Here is a 16,903-nt window from a genome sequence, read left to right on the forward strand (position 1 = left end):
TGGGGTTAATGCTATGTGAGGTATCGAACGACATCCATGACATAAAATGTGTATTCAAATTAAACATTCTTGTAGTAAGCATGCAAAGACTGACATCACAAATGCATCTTAAGTTACAACGCTTAGCATACCATAGTAACATGGTAAAACGCCGTACTGTCACATGAACCCTATAAAGTATCCAATGTCAGAAAAATAATGACAGTTGCCTTGTCAAGTGGAGAGTCGGACTGTGAAAAGTGCCACATGACGTGTAATGTGACATCTGCCAGGGGTGCAAGGGCAGGAAGCCGCAGACACCGCTCTGTCCCCCCTTCTGCCGCTTAGTACCATCCTATCTGTCTTGCCTTGGAATAATGCACTCTCCATTCGCTCTATCTCCCTGTTTCATATTTCCTCCTGTCACAACCCCATCGCTCCCCACACATGTGCACCGAGTCCCTTCTACCTCCCCGGCCTTCCTGGCTCAGGCTCCCTCTTCTACCTGTACAACAATCTGTTCAGCTGCCGTCTCTTCCTCTCCACCCTCTCCCTGCCGCCATCTCTCTTTGCCTTCCTGGTTCACATCTTCTCATTTCGCCTTCCTTACTTCTCCTGCCTCTCTGGCCCTGCTGCCCTTCCTTCTATTACCCACCACAGTCTAGTTTTTTCCTCTTTGTCCTCCTCGCATCCTATCTACTTTCCTCTCAAACACTACCTTTCCTTACCGCCCTTCCCCTGCTCTCACTCGCCTTCCTTGCTTCTTTGTCTCCTCTCGCGCCTCTCGTTTTCTTGCACATTCATTTCTTCCTCTCTCTCTTTCCTTTCACGTCCCCCTTTCCCTCCCTGTGCGTACTTTCACCTCTCCTTGCCTTGACTGCTCCCTCTCTCCACATCTGCCTCCTCCCCCACGCCCTCGCCTTACATCTCCCCTCCGTGTCTTCCTACTCCCTCTCCCACGCCCTCCGCTTCTCCTGCCGCTGACCCGGGCTGCTCTCCTCCCGCCGACCACAGACAGGGCCCCGGCGTCGCTTCCCCCGGCCTTACCTGCGGGAGGGGGTCGGGGCAATCCGCCAGCCTCAAGCTATCCAGCGGTCCCGGGTGTGGTTCCTCATGTGGGACGGAGAGGGGGGGTTCCCGGTCGCACAACCTCCCCCTGTGTGGATGCAGCGATCGATCAGTCCCAGACACGAAAACGTGATTAAATGGCAGCGATCAGAAAGAAAACAATCCAAGGCGTGAAAAGGCTGCCGTAAAAATGGTAATCTCTGCGGTGATTTTTTTTCTTCTTAGTTTAAAAAAACAAGGAGGGTCCTTCCAGCAAGAAGAACGAGGCAACAATGACGAAAACCGCACGCACAAAAAAAAAGGGGGCGGGAACAGCTACTGAATCCCTCCCCTCCAGGACTCAGTTACCGGCCTCGTGGTTGCCATAGCAATGTTTCTGGAAATCGGATTGCGACATCAGAAGTCAGGTCACGGAGTCCTGAAAAGGAGGGAGTATAGCGGACAAATCCTTCAAACAGGGGCATTGTCCAATGGCAGGCCTCCATTTCGCGAGGCCAGCCAATGGCAGAAGGGGCGTGGTTTCATGCCCCTTCATGCTTACAAGAACTCTCGCCTGCAACAGCGCATGCGCTGCAACGCAGACTTCGACCTAAAAAGGAGTCTACCCATGATTTGTGATACAGCCAGGGAGGCTCCAACATGTCGGACTAAAGCTCATCAACGAAGTAGTTGTGTATGGAAACTAAACAAGAGATTATGCAGATATCGGGAAGGAAACTCTGACATAATTGTTGAGAAATGCCTGTCATGAGCATCAGACTGTACAGAAATGGGCACACAATAACAGGAAGGACTATTTCACACAAATTGCACTTTGTACAGCAATACAAATATCCAAAAGAGATGCATCTCCCTTCCACAAATGACCAAAACACTGTGGACGTTTAATAAAGGAAAATCTGGTTCAAACCCTACACAGTGCATAAATGGAACATGGCAATGACACATTTGACAATAATGCAGCACACAATCAATGGTACTTTGAGTATTCACTTTTGATTCGACCTAATCTACAACTGCTAAGAAAGGTGACTTTAGCCTTCTCAACAAAATTCTAACAATGGCTTGCCATCCATTCTCAACTCAGCAATCATTCCTGCCCAAAGCGTCAGAGACAAAGTAAGGGCCAGAAGCAGTGTTGTACCTACACTAATGCACACTGCCCCTAAATCAAATCTACTAACATACTTTCGCATATGATGATGAAGCCATTTGAGAACAAGTCTTTAGAGGGGCAACATGTGACAAAGGTCCAATAAAATAGCATAAAGAAATAGAACTCAGTAAATAAGGCAGACCTCAACTAAACTGAGAGTTTATTTGCCTGGCAGAATGAGCAGCCACCAGCAGAAATTCATTTACAATTTCAGAGAAGGGGTAATGCTCTGAACTGCCATGAAACCCATAGATAGTCACTCGCTCCGAGGCTTTGTCAGAGCGAATGACTATCTAAGGCCAGTAACAATACGTGCACTCGAGGACTTGGTTTACCGTTAGTCAGGAGGTTTTTATACGTAGCCGGATTCCCTGATTTTTTAGATAGCTTCTCCGTTATCAATGATTTCGGTCAGACTTGCTCTGGAGATTGTAAGGGGCGGGCGTGTCTCATATGTACATACACGGGGTAACGAGTCGTGGAATTCCACGGAGGTTCGTGTGTTATTTTTTGGTAAACATGATGCAGGGTGTATAATTTCAAGCTAATACTCGCAAAGACCGCATTTTGGAGGGAGTCAGTCTATGTTGAGGTTTTTTTATTGGGGATCATGATGTATTCTCCCTCACTGGCACAATGAAAAGGCCTTCTAAGTAATAAGATGTAGTGTGAGATTGCGGTTGGCTACTAGCAATGTGAGGTGAAATATGGTATTCATTGAGGTCCTAACAGTGAGTTGTTTTGAGATTTAGGAACCTTCATCCCAATACAAGAAGTAATGTGGTGACCGGACCGTGAGAACTGCTATCTATACTACTTTTATAAAGAGAGAAGTCTGTCCTTTGAGCCAGGTAAACTCGAAACGTACACCACCAATCTAAACACCCAAGACATCTATGAAAACCTCAGGGCAAGCAGAAGGACATCGGCGATATACAAATAAAAAATATACGTTATTTAAAACATTTACGAATAAAAATAAAGTAGTCCCTAGAAAGTAGCGCCGGCCGTGACGTCTGCGTGATGACATCGGGAGCGTGGGGAGGAGCGGCGTTCAGGAGCAACAGGAAGAGCGGAGGACATGAGCGCGGGGAGGAGCTGCGGAGGACAAGCGGGGAGGAGCGGCGGATGAGGTAGCGGACAAGCGGTCAGGACTGGCGAGAAGCGGAGGAGCAGTAGAGCGGTAAACACAGCAGCGCGGGGAGGAGCGGCGGATGAGGTAAGTTAAGCAGCCGCGGGTGCGCAGCGAGGGACGGACGGGGCCATGAACAGAGAGTGATAAAAAAGCCTTTTACACAAAGTCAGGACGTCGGGGGAAACAAAGCGTGGGCAGAAGCGGCCAGGACCAACAAAACGGCCGCTCTGCTGCGCCTCTCCTGCTGCGATGCTGCCCCCAGCCCCTTTCTGCCCCGGGCAAGGCCAGGGCGGGCTGATAGTTTTCCTATAAACCTGTAGAACAATGATTATAATCAACAGATAATGTTGATATAAATAACAGGTATGTAAGAAATAGATAGGGGATAAGAGTCTGTTCCTAAAACCTTATCTGGCACTAAGGGAATGACTGTGTGCTCTCTTTCACCCACAGATACTGATGCCCATATATATACATTTCCATTTGACATCGGGTGTCGTTCTCTTGAATGAAACAGGTAAGGTTTCCTATGGTTTAGAACTGGAGTATATTGTGGATATTGAAAATGCCCCGCCCTTGGTTAAATATAGGGAAAAACAATATTTTTATATATTTTAACTCTTCTCTGGAGACATTGGACCAGATCATATCGGCCATATGTCTTTGAAAGTTTTAGAGTCTTTTTGGAAAATATTCAGGTAATGTCTGCTCTTTGATATTGGACCTAGAGCCTGTTGAGGAAGTTTTAGATGTCCCATTTATGGTGTAATAAATCTTTTTATAGATTTTAATTTGTTGTCAGGACGCTGGACCAGGAAATATTCGGCCTACATCTCTGGTTGCCTTAGAGTCTATTGAAAATACTCTAATGCTTGGGATTGTCAGGAATCTACCTAGAAAGGTACTACTCTTTTTGAGTTTGTGCGACCGAAATGTAAAGGTAGTGTGAGCTAGAATGTGGGAGTATGATCCAGTTGGAGTGTGAATGTGCTGTATCATCAGGTTATAAATGACTTTTTAATAAAAGGAAATGTATAGAAATTTCTATGTTTGATGGTGGTCTTTGTATTTTCTTTTTGTCGGTTTTTATGTTTTTTAGACCATACAATTCATAGTTGGGAGATATCTACAATCTGGAAGAAGGTGGTTTTTATTTAACTGTTACCCACCGAAACGCGTCAATGCTTTTAATGTATAGACACTAGATCACTAGGGTTTCTGCAAGAGAATGAAATTATATCAAGTATTCTCACTTAACAGATAATTCAAGAGTAACTGGTGATCATATACAACGTCTTGAACATTTTGAGAGTCAATTCTTTTTTTCCGTTTCTGTGCATAATTATTGTGTAACTGTATAGCTGTTTGCTATAACCTTCTTGTTATTGATTTAATGCATTGTAATGTCATTTTCGTATTTATGACAATTGAGTGTATATGAAGTCTCCAGGCATTTCTTCGGGTAGTTTTAAAGGAAACTTTGTGATTTACATGTGTTTTATTGACTTTTTTACTTTGAAATAAACAAATTTGTTTAAAAAAAAAAAATCTTGTGATTGTAACATTTATGCTCTGATGATACAGTAATGGTGCAATAAGGATATTTGTGGTGTCTGTAATGGGTGTGTTTGACTTGGCCAAAGAGGACATTTCTTTCTGACTTCTGTCTCACAAATTGCCAAGCTGCTCAAACCAGGTCCCACTTAATTGGCTGCAGTCACTAGTCTACCCGTATTAACATGCACAAGGGCCACCCTGTCTAACTGAAGGGAACATGTGTAAGGTTAATTATAGCAAGAAACAATTGTTTATCTGAAGAACACAAATCTGAAAATATTTGTAATTAAGATACAGACATGTTAGTCATTTTTGAAGTATACATACAAATATGTCAGTATTTCTGACCTAAATAGAACTGTTCTGCTGAGTTGTATTCTTCAGAATCAGTTGTTTCTTTTTAGAACTTGTCTACCCATCTTCCAAACTTTAAACTCCCGAATCCACCTCATTTAACAAAATGGCCTTACTCAACGTATCGCCACTCTAAAACTACCTTTTTTTTCTGATCCCTGAAAGTAAATTTAAGTTCAAGAGGTGAAACTGGCATTTGCTCCAGTCGCTTCTAAATATATTTCTTTAAAGCACAGAGGCGACACTAATGTGCAAAATTTGTGAAACAATAGAAATATTTGGGGATTACTATACAAGAACTCTATTTTAATATGATGAGAAGCACATGTGCCAGGCTAAAAGGCAACTCTAAACACTGCATCACCTTTCCACAGGGGAACAATTTATTTGCAGCAAACAATGTGCACAATGCTTTGCAATAACAATTCTGTTTTGCCTTAGGATCTTTCACATCATTCTTAATGTCAGATGTTTTAAGTACTGCACAGAGTCCCAGAGATAATACCTATAGCCACTAGTCTTTCAGCATGATGCTATGTGTGCTCGCAGAAAATACTCACATTTTATCCTCATAAAGTACAGGGCAATAATCAGAAAGAAAATGTTACTTACTTGTAGTTTTTGTTCTGCTTTTTCGGAATCTTCATTAAAGTCATAAACATTTGAATAATTCCCGCTGCATTCGTGGACTGTGAGCACTTTTCATAGATGTGTGGTCCATTGAATTAGAACACTGAGTGCCACTATCCATAGGTCAAGATGATGAGCAGCACTCTTTAGTAGCATATAAGAGGTAATTTCTGTCCTGAATATGGATTGTTTGACTACAAACGACAATTTAAAGATTGCATTGCAACATATGAAGGGAATGCATGCCATGGGGAATTGTTAAAATGTTTATGATTATCAATGAAGATCCTACAATGCAGAAATAGTTTTATAGGTAATTTACACCTAACGATGATATATTGTTTGTAAAACAATTATGTTACCAATAAAGTAGAGTACAGAGAATTATTTTTAATGAGGACTTTTCATGTATCATGAAGGGATCACTACCCTGATTACAGGGAAAGTACAATTGTCAAGGTGAAAGAAACCTATCATCGTTTGCCTTCCAATTAAAACTAAAATAAATCAGACTATCTTGAGTGCAATCTGACAAACAATGTTCTAGAAAAATAAAGTAATATTACCATGGCAATCCAGGGATTCCAGAAAGTGAAGGCCAGCATGATGTGAGCAGCAAGGGTGATCACAATAGCACACATTACCCAAACAATGTTCCTTCCAGTTCGATCAACTAGGATTCCAAAAAGGGGGGATAACGGTGCCGAGATGATATAGACAACACTATAAATGTAAATACAGAAACTTGTTAACATGTTGTACTCCAAAAAAAGTCACTGATCTTTTTCCAAATCAATCCGGTCTGTCCTGTCTTTAACATTACTGAGCTTAATGTTCTCAAAATTAAATAATTCATTCAGAGACTATTTTATTTTGCTTCTCTCCAGATAACTATTACCGAATTGTTTCCCATTTTTTTCCTAGTTTGCTTCAGCCTTCAAAACATGGTGAAACTCCAGATATTAAATGAATGCCTACATTCACAAAAAATAATGAAAATAAATATTTAATACAAAATTAGAATGTTAAGAGCTCCACTGAAGACAATGAAGCTCAGGGCTAATAATGGCTGGTATAGGCCTTCTGCGGCAACATTCCAAAGTTTGTCTTTTTGATTCTCACTTTTAATAATTAAGAACATTCCACCCTCAGTGGGTGGAATGCTCGAATAGCCGTATAGCCTTTCTGCCTCAGCTAAGGTACACCAGTTTTAAAGGTCCTCTCCATCTGATTAGGCCCATGCCAGCAGTCTACAACTCTGGTTCAGGGACTTTAGTAACCAGTATAACCCTTGGCGTCCGGCTATAAGGGTATATTCTACAATGACAACCAGCCCTCTAACATGTCTCTCTTCAGAACCAACAGGTAAGAACATTCTGTTGACGCATCGTCAAAATAAAGGATATTACAAAACTAGCCAAAAAGAAAAAATGTACTCTAGATAACATTCAACAATAACTCAATGCATGGGTCCACAGTCCTAGACAATACATGAGTACACTGTGTGACACAGTCCCATTATTTGCTAGAATTACTTTACCTGTGTTTGCAATTTCACACAGTTCCAAATTCAATAGAAAGTTGTAGCTCATCATTTGTGGCTTCAGTATACAAAGGAAGTTTTATTGTTTTTGCTTATGTCACATTTGAATTGAACTACACCAGCGCATATCAATGAGTATGATTGCTGTGACTATTAGCCAAAATACATCTTGTCAATATAGAGCATTTACAAATTTCCGCCACAGTCTAATATACTTATTTTTATAGAGTGGCCTAGTTCTTCAAGATGTCTGGGTTTCCGTGCGGTTATTCATCCTGAGAGTTTAGTGAGGGTAAATACTGATAATAAACATCTAGATAATGTACTGTATTAACCTTACTGCATGTCCTCTGCGATACATTTATCAATACAGATCTTGCATAAGTACTCAAGTTGTTGGAGTACCTCATATCATTACAGTAAATATGTGCAGAAAATTGGTTAGGTTCATTCAAAATTCCTACTCACTCACACCTTTTGGCTAATTGAGTGTTATTATTAAGGATATAGCGATCAGCCTCACCTCCTTCTGATGTTCTATGGCTACAATATTTATGTAAACTAGCGAGTGTATAGAAGTCTTTGCGGTGAAGCAGATTGTTGGGGGGATATAAGACGCATTTTGAAGTTCTTGAGTACTTCACCTTCAGGTTCATAATGGAAACTATTATTCTTTTTACTCATATGTCCTTGTTCTCATTCTATTTTTTCCCTGTTGGAAAATACTAAACACTCCAATCATTAAAACACAAACATTTTGTTTGGTTTTTCACAGTGTAGCTGAATATCTCTGTAATTACTTTTTGGAATAGTTGACCCTCTTATAAGATTTGTAGAACTACTTTATGGTATACTTTGAAGAGTTGTCTTGCTTATGATCTGAGGCCTCAGTGTTTTGTTGAAAAACTCTGTTGCCCGTTTTAGACAGTCTTCAAACAATATAAAGAATAAATAAACTAATTTAACTTTAGTTTCTAAACTTCCTGCAACAAAGTTTGCAAAACTTAAAAATTATTGTTTAAGATATTTTCACATATAACAATAGCTTTTTAACAAAACCATAACTCACAATCAGATCTGCTGCAACTTATCCAGATTTTGAACAACCACCTGAGTAACGCTTCCTACACTCTCTCCTCCTGTTGGTTTCCATACGTAAAAACAGAACAGAGTAGCAAGGGGCATATTGATGGAGATCAAAACCAGCTTTTACTGGGACAAGATTTGTAAAAATTGCAACATGTCATTTGAACATTATACAAGCTTTATGTGCATCATCACAACTGAAAACTGGCTGTCAGCAGCATCAGAAAGTCACGTGAGACAAGAGAAGGGGGAAATCTTTGCTGCATGAATGAGAATTGGCTGACTTCATTTGTCTTCCATACCGGACAGAGAAAGCAAGGTTGAAAAGCATTCATTAAATAAGCATGGTTTACCTGTTGATTGCACCAGCTTGTTGAGGAGAAAATTTAAATTTCTCAATGAAGAAAACCCTGGAAAAAACAGACATTTCATCAAAAGAAATCAAAAGCATGATCTAAACCACATTCATATTTTCTTTTGATTTATTATAGGTTTCATATTGTAAACCCTGAGAAATACACTTCACACTAACAAGAGATGCACAAAAGTGCAGCAGATTGTGTATTTTTATTACAAACATAAGAAGGGTACACATTGGTGCTACTTAGGTGTATTCCCCCTTTTGTCGCTGAATCCAGAAATAGAGAGTCTCAGCTGTCTATAAGAGCTCACATCATGAACGTAAAAAAATGCACAAACAGAGCTATGGTTCAACACCTGCAACCATTGGTTCATTTGAGTCCAAAGATTTTTTTTAAAAAGCATTGCTCCCATTCGAATCAGGCCAGAGGAGGATTCCAATCTCAATATTAGACAATCACTATTAGGTGTATTAATCAGCCTGCCTAAAGAGTGACTCCCTCAACAGTGCATGGATGGTGAAGGAAAGCATTGATGCACTGCAATGGAGCACATTTCTGCTTCTAAATGTGTTTCCACGTGGCCATTAATGCTGCTATAAAGGTGATTTTCTAATTAAATGTGATTTTGCAACCAAGTGCATTTTCAACTCCTAAACCTATCGATGCACAAAGTTATGTTGGACCAAGGCGGACTGTAAAAAAGTGCCTCTTTTGCATGGTTTTGAGGTGGTTTCAACTGTAGTGCACAGGGTCCCTGCCAACCAGGTCTCCTGTGCCAGTGCTTCTTCCATAAAAACAAATCCCAAATTGATACTTCTACCCCCTGTAAGTCCCTAGTAAATGGTACCCTGAGTACCTAGGGACTGGGAGCTGAGGAAGGTCCCCTGGTACCTCCACCCCCCTCAACAGGGCCATGCCACTGCCCTTGCAGCTTAGCTTCCATGACCCTGTGAGAGAGAAAATAAAGTCGGCATGGCACCCTGCCTGGGTGCCAAACCAACCAGCACTGCCTGAAGGCATAGGAAAATCACCCCTTTAGCAGGCCTCACATACCTAAGGCAGGGTGCACTATACCATGGGTGAGGGCATATCTGAAGGAGCAGATATGATCCTACAATACTGGGGTCCAATCCCTAATAGTGTAAGTGCCGGGGAAGTCAGAGATTACATGGGTTGAAAACTCGACAACTCGAGTTCCACAGCACCATGGTGGCTTCACTGAACACAGGAGTGTTGGTACCAAACTACTAATTTCAATAAATCCACATGATGCCAGTGTGGGATTTGTTACACCATGTACTTAGAGGGCACCTCAGAGGTGCCTCCTGAAAGCCTACCAACCCTGGTGTGGTCTCTGACCGGCTGTAGGCTGCCAGCCACCATCAGACATGTTTCTGGATCCCTGTGGACAGAGTCCCCTGCTCTCTACGACCAGTAACAATGCAAATCCTGGGCAGAGGGTGTCACGCCTCCTCCCCCAGGATGGGTCAGTGCTCAAAGAGGGAAGCTTCAAAGGCCTGCTGTCTTTGTAATGCGACCCCCAGCCTATGCGGATAGCAGCAGATGGAAACCCCTGGTTTACCCCCCCATTTTGGGCAGAAAAAAACAGCTAGAAAACTTTAAAAAATATATATATATGTGTGCCCACCTCTGCCAACTCCACCACTAAGGTGGGGGGAGGCGAGGTGAAGCACATCTTTCTGTTCCCGCCATCTTGAAGATGGGGAGATTCCTCCAATTAGGGCTAGGTCTATGCCCCCTCCCAAAGGAGGGTGGCATAATAGAGGGTGTAGTTACCCAAGGTAAGGGGCCCATTGGCCCTACCTGCTACTACCCTAAAACGCCCCTAAATATAGTATTTAGGTGGCTCTCCCAGACCTGGAAACTGGATCTAAGTAGCAAGAAGACGACGACCCTGCAGAGCAGACTGAAGACGATGACTGCCTTGGCCCAAGCCCTACCGGCCGGTCTCCAGCTTCTGCAAACCTGTGACCAGTCTTGCAGCCAGCGGCCTTTGAAAACCCTGGGAGGACTGCTGCCTTAAAAAAAACTCCAATCTCCTGTGGAGAGCGAACCGGTCCAAGAAGAAACAAGCTCCAAGGACCCCAAATCCAGGCGGATCCACGGCTCCTGCCCACTGTGCACCCCACAACCACAGCGGAAGCCTGAGGAACTCACCTGTACATTTAAGTCTCCCCAGCGCTCTGGACCTCGTCTCCAGTGTTGGCTGACCTCTCTTGATCTCCACAACGGCGCCTGCAATATATGTATGCAGAGGCTCCCTCCGACAGCCTCCGGTAAGAAGACTCCGACGTTGTAAGGCACCATTGTGTCGAAGCCCCTGGGCCTTGGTAAGCTGGATAGACGGTGCCCCAATGACCCCCTAAATCTCAACTTACCTTGGATGTCCTTAGTCTCCCTTCTGCAACCTCCAGTGCCACACTCGCAGCTTATTTGCCAAAAGAAGAATTGCCATACAAAAGCACTGGGCGCCCAACTGTAATTTTGCACCCTGCACCTGGCCGCTCTGGTGTCGTTGGCGGTGTCTGTCTGGTGCTGCCTTGTGCCCTCTCTCCCCCTGTGCTGGTGCTAACCCCCGAAAGCTTGGCCCCTGCAACCGATTTACATACCTGCAAGCAGTGTGGCTCCAGGTGCCCCCAGTCTCCCTAGGAAAGCACTGGGCCGAACTCAGATTTTGAACTCTGCACCCGGCCACCCCTGAGCCGCTAGTGGTGCAGTTTTGGTACATATCTGGCCCTGGCTGACTCTTGGGTCCAAAGACTGGGATTGTATGTGCATAACTTACCTATTTAATCTCAATACTGTTTTCCCCATAGGCTAACATAGAACCGTGCTGAAAAGTTTTTAAGAGTTGATTTTGATTTTTCAAAGTGAAAAGTATTTTTAATTAAAAACATACTTACCTTATTGCGAAGATCTTGTCCCTAAAATAAAGTGCAACCAAATTATCATTTCCTAAAATTAGTCTAAATCTTCTTCTTGAGTCAAGTGCCCATTATTGTTCACTGTTGTGCAATAAATGTTTGCACTCCTCTGTGTTAGACCGAAGGCTGCTTGCCCACACTACAACTAATAGAGCACTTTGGGTTTTACATCGAGCCCTGTACACTTTATGGAAACCCCTGTACTCTGTGCATACAGAGCCAGCTTCATAGAATGATTTTGAGTCTCACTGTGCTTTTAACCTGTCCCCCGAATAGGAGCCACAGGAGACTGGTTGAAAGCAGGTTCACTGTTGTGTTAGCAATAAACTGCCTCTCCACTGCCTGTTATGTTGACCCGAATCTACTCCACACCTGCTACAATATGGTGCATAAGGAAAACTGCAGTCATTCCCCAGTGCCGCACCTGGAACCTACTTAGATGAACAGAGACAGGAGTTGAAGATGCTTCAAATAGTGCAGGGAGGATGGCAACAAACCATACAAGGAGGGGACCCTATAGTCGACTTACCCAATAGAAGAGAAAAAAGCCATCATCCCAAGGGGAACCACAACTAATCCTCAGTTACAGATTTGCAGCTCCAGGTGTGGGTTGAATGTCTGACCCCCGCATAGCTGCAACAACCCATATTCCACCAAGAACCAAGAATGAACAGATGTCAGTGGCTTTATTTGTTGATGGATGGCTGAAATTGATTGGCTCTGTCATGGAAGAGAGAAAAGGAAGAGGGAAGAGGGAGGAAGAGGATAGGCCCTAGTCACAGTGGGTTTAGCAGGGGCCCCTATAATTCTAAAAGGTGGGATGGAGTGAGAGAGCATCAGGGCTACCAAATAAGGAGTCCCTTGGGCTATAGGAGGCAAGAAAGAGAGATATGTGTGTGTTATATGACTGGAATTCATCTGGTAGCCTTAAGCCGGAGCTGGTGATCACTTCAGATGACAGTACAGTGGTAAAAGTCAGAAAAAGGATTAGTCCCCACCTCATGCTGGCAGCAGGGGTTACAGCAAGTACAAAGTGGAGCGTCTACTCTACCTCAAACTTTTTTAAGCTAATATATATAGGAAGCAACAATAATAGTAGTTTGCATTCCGGAGAGGCATTTAACAAGTGCAAGATACACATGGAACTGCATTGCGAGAGTCCCTAGAGAGGGTGATTGGTTGGGAAGAAACCAGACTCCAAAAGTTACTAGTGCCAACATCCCTGGGTAATAAACAAGCTCTGGCAATAAGCATGTTTACCGGTTCATGCACTGTTCCCGAATTGGAGACAAATGGGGGTGACACACACATAGCAGGCTCGGATCCATCAGAGCGTACTTCACTGGAGACCATGTGTGCAAAGTAGTTTGTCGCTAATAGCTTGGGGACTCAGCCATTTCAAAGACGGGTTGAAGTATGCCTATAATGTGCCTAGCTACATATGGTAGTTTGATCCTAAGCCACATCTTTCCTCTGACCAAATCATTTAGCATCCTTTCTCATTTTCATGGGGATGCATAAGAAGTGGGGAGAGGCTAGAAATGTAAAAATAAATAAATAAAAAGCAAGTCTTTAAAGACCACTCCTGCAAACTTTGCTAGGTGCCTGAGCATCTAGGTAGACAGGAGAGCTTCTAGGTGGTCAGAATGCACGGGGAAACATGGCAGCCGGCTGAGACGCTGGTCGGAAGTTTAGCAAGGGGGAGCCGCTTCACAGCGGAACGTTCACTCAAAGTTGCTTGTCTGACTCCTGTTTCTTTTCTATCGCAGCAATCCGCCAATTTAACACGGTCTGGATCATCTTTCTAGGCATAATTATTGAGGCTCCTGGGGCGAATGGTGGCACTGGGATCTCCTGTTTGGGTCGCAGGAGTGCTGAGGGTGCTTCGCTTGGAAGCTATGCAGAAGGGAGGAGAACGGAGCTGGCAGAATCAGCACAAGCGGTTTGGGCTAGAAAAGGTACTCTGCAACACTGGCTGAACTGCCAAACAAGGGAAAGGCGGTAGGCGACCTGCAATTCACAGGGCTGAATTACGATGAGAAAAAAGGCAATAGTGCTGGGCAGATGGGCACAAATGGACATAATGGCTCTAGGTTAGAGTCACAACAGTAGAAGCAAGTAGGACACAAGCAAACCAGCCCTAAGAATAGAGAGAGATTACAGACGTTGTCTAACAGACGTTACACACTAAGATCACGCATTTGCTCCCCTTGGGTACTGAAAGAGGGTGGAGGGACTGGTAAAACTCCCTCCCAACCCACAGTGAAATTGTAGGTCAATCGGAGGAAAGTTAGAACAAATACTGATATCAACAGAGACCTGCACCCTCCATCTAAAAAGACCACTACTAAATTGGTGAACGCAGGTCTGTTGAAGGAAAAACAAGCAGCCATGGCCCAAAACCATCAGAGAATCACTCACTCATTTAGATCTTACTTCAAGCTTTGGATTGACGCAGGAAGTGCTGAGGGAGGTTTAGAGAGTATGGATGGCAAAAAAAAATTCCCCCCGAACAGGCAGGACTGGAGAACAGAGCAAAGTAGTCCAATACGAAGACTACTCCTACCAGTGAGTCTGATATTCCCTCAGTTCATCCAAGAGTCACAATGCAAAATAAATTCTCGCCTCTGAATGTAGAGGGATTACCCCCTGAGGTTGGTGGCGAAGGAGAAGATTCTCCAGTACAACATTCAGGAGCCGATGGGCTAACTACCCCAGAGGGAGTGGGTGAGAGCTTCAGTAGCTTGGAGAGTAAGAACGCACTGCAGGAGATGCTGTGCCGCCTCTCTCTCGAAATTAAAGAAAGCTTTGATATCTCCGAGGTCAATCGGAAAGAAATCCAGGGAACCTGCTTGAGCCTGGAAGGAAAGATAGAAGGTACTGCCCTACGAACACAACAGCTGGAGCTTGGTGTTCAAGACCTACAGGCTAAAGCCCAAACGAACACACAAGGAGTGGCGAAGCAAAAACAAAGAGAGAGAGAGAGAGACCTTTCGGAAAGGCTGGAAAACAACATCAGGAGAAATAATATTAGAATCCTGGGAGTGGCTGAGGGTCTGCAAGGGTTAGATATAAAATCATTTGTGACAAACTTGCTGAAAAGTTAGTTTCCACAGGAGGTCTCTCCGTTAAACTTAGAAGCAGGAATTCAGCGAGCACATAGAGATCCTTTCAAACTACATCCAGGATGAGAAAAAACACGAAAGATCCTCGTGAACTTTCTTTCGTACTCTGTAAAAGAAAAATGTTGTGGGTTAGCGCTAAAAGAAAAATCACTACAAGCAATGGGTGCTTCCTACAGAGTTAGGTCGGATATCTCAAGAGAGCAGCTGATAATAGAATGGATGAGTTAAAGAAAATGGGGGCATCCGTACAACTGAGGTTCCTGGAATTTCTAAAAGTGATGTGGCAAAATAAAATGCATAATTTCTCAGACCCGGTTGAGGTGGACACATTTATTCAGGAAGTGAAACTATGGAATACAAGTAACAGATAGAAGGCAGGCGGCAGGAGGAGGTGATGGTAAAAATAGGTAATTTGGTTTCCCTCCAGCATAAGCTCAGTAGGCAGCAGGGATGCCTATAAAATATATTTTCTTGGGAGGGTTTCCATGGGAAGGTGCACTAGTGGTGGGGAGCATAGGGAAAGAATTTGAAGTAGTGCCTGTTATAAATCACCAAAGGCAAGGCTTAGTGGGCTATCAAAAGAGGAAATTGAAGAAGTATGAATAAGAAAGATCTGACGACTCTTTGTTGGAACATGAATGGGTTGCAGGTTAAAAGAAGGCCGAGAATGATAGCGCAATATTTAAAAGACCAGAACGCCCAGATAATTAGGCTTCTGGAGACGCATCTTCTGAGGCAAGAATGCAAGGAATTCCTCTTTAAACAAGGATGGATAGGAAAGTGGATATCAAGCTCATTGTACTAAAGGGATAGCAATAATATTGAAGGCGAACTCTGGGATTTAACTACTTCAATACAGAGCAGATGAGGGTGGGCGTTGGATAATTGCTGAGATTAAAATAGCCCCTGTGACGTTACACTAGCGAGCTATTACGGCCCATACATAGATGATGCAACACCTCTAATTAAGCTCTTCTTTAACTTGGTTAATTTTCAATCTCCCATTATTTTTGGTGGACATTTTAATGTCCTACTGAATAATAATCTTGATAGGTCGTCAGCTAGGACTCAAATTACCTCCCCTAAGATGAGTGAATACATATTGGATAGGATGGAGGATTTCAATCTATGTGACGTCTTCCGTAGAGTGGAGGGTAAACGTAGGGGTTATTCCTTCCATAGTAAGAAAAACTGGCATTTTTCAAGAGTAGACTACCTGTTCATGGACAAGAAAGAAGTGGAATTGGTAGTCGGGATAGATCATTTGCCTATGCATTTTTCGGATCATGCAGAATTGTTATTAAAAATTGAGAGAAGAGATATACGCACAATCGGTAGGTGGACAATGAAAAGAAGGATTATGTTACAGCCCGAGATAATAGAGAAGGCGCGTTGCAATACGGAGGATTTTTTCTCTTGGAACCAGCAGTCAGTCCCCGTGCACACAGTATGGGATACCTATAAGGCATGGTTGAGAGGTATTGTTAAAAATCTAACAGTAAACTGGGTTAGGGAAGAGAAAAAAATACCCAAATGAAATAGAGGAGGAGATAGACAAAATGGAGAATCTCTTAAAAGATAACAAAGGGTTGGAAGGAGTAAGAAAGAAGTGGGCAGATAAGCTGAAGTTTACGCTTGAAGTTTAGAACTAAATTGGAGGAGAAAGTAGCTCATCAGTGGGAGGTGAGCAGATCCAGCGATATTTCACAAGGAACATGCTGTGGAAAGCTCTTGGCTTAGAAAGCAAGGTTGGACAGAAATACAAATGTTATAGGGAAGATTCTAGAAGAGGAGACCGGGCTCACAGTGGAGGAGAGTGAAAAAATCAGAGCTGCATTTACTAACTTCTTTCAGGCGCTCTACACAGAAGAACTAGAGGTAACTGAGCAAGAAATACAAGGTTGGCTCTGAAGTAAGCAGCTTTCTAAGCTTACAGAAGCTCAAGGCCTCTAACAAGGACAAG

General features: G+C 43.2%; 1 protein-coding gene across 2 annotated transcripts in view; it reads right to left on the reverse strand.

Moving 5' to 3' along the window:
* MFSD1 (major facilitator superfamily domain containing 1) overlaps window positions 1-16,903 on the reverse strand; it is a 162,985-nt gene that overhangs the window by 58,891 nt on the left and 87,191 nt on the right. For both annotated transcript variants that reach the window (XM_078667035.1, XM_078667036.1), the window contains exons 10-11: window positions 8,862-8,918; window positions 6,446-6,602 (exon numbers count right to left, since the gene is read on the reverse strand). In XM_078667035.1, the coding sequence (XP_078523161.1) occupies window positions 6,446-6,602; window positions 8,862-8,918 (214 nt within the window). The remainder of the gene's footprint in view (window positions 1-6,445; window positions 6,603-8,861; window positions 8,919-16,903) is intronic.

This window comes from Lissotriton helveticus, chromosome 11, assembly GCF_964261635.1.
Source record: "Lissotriton helveticus chromosome 11, aLisHel1.1, whole genome shotgun sequence".
NCBI classification, from domain to species: Eukaryota; Metazoa; Chordata; class Amphibia; order Caudata; family Salamandridae; genus Lissotriton; species Lissotriton helveticus.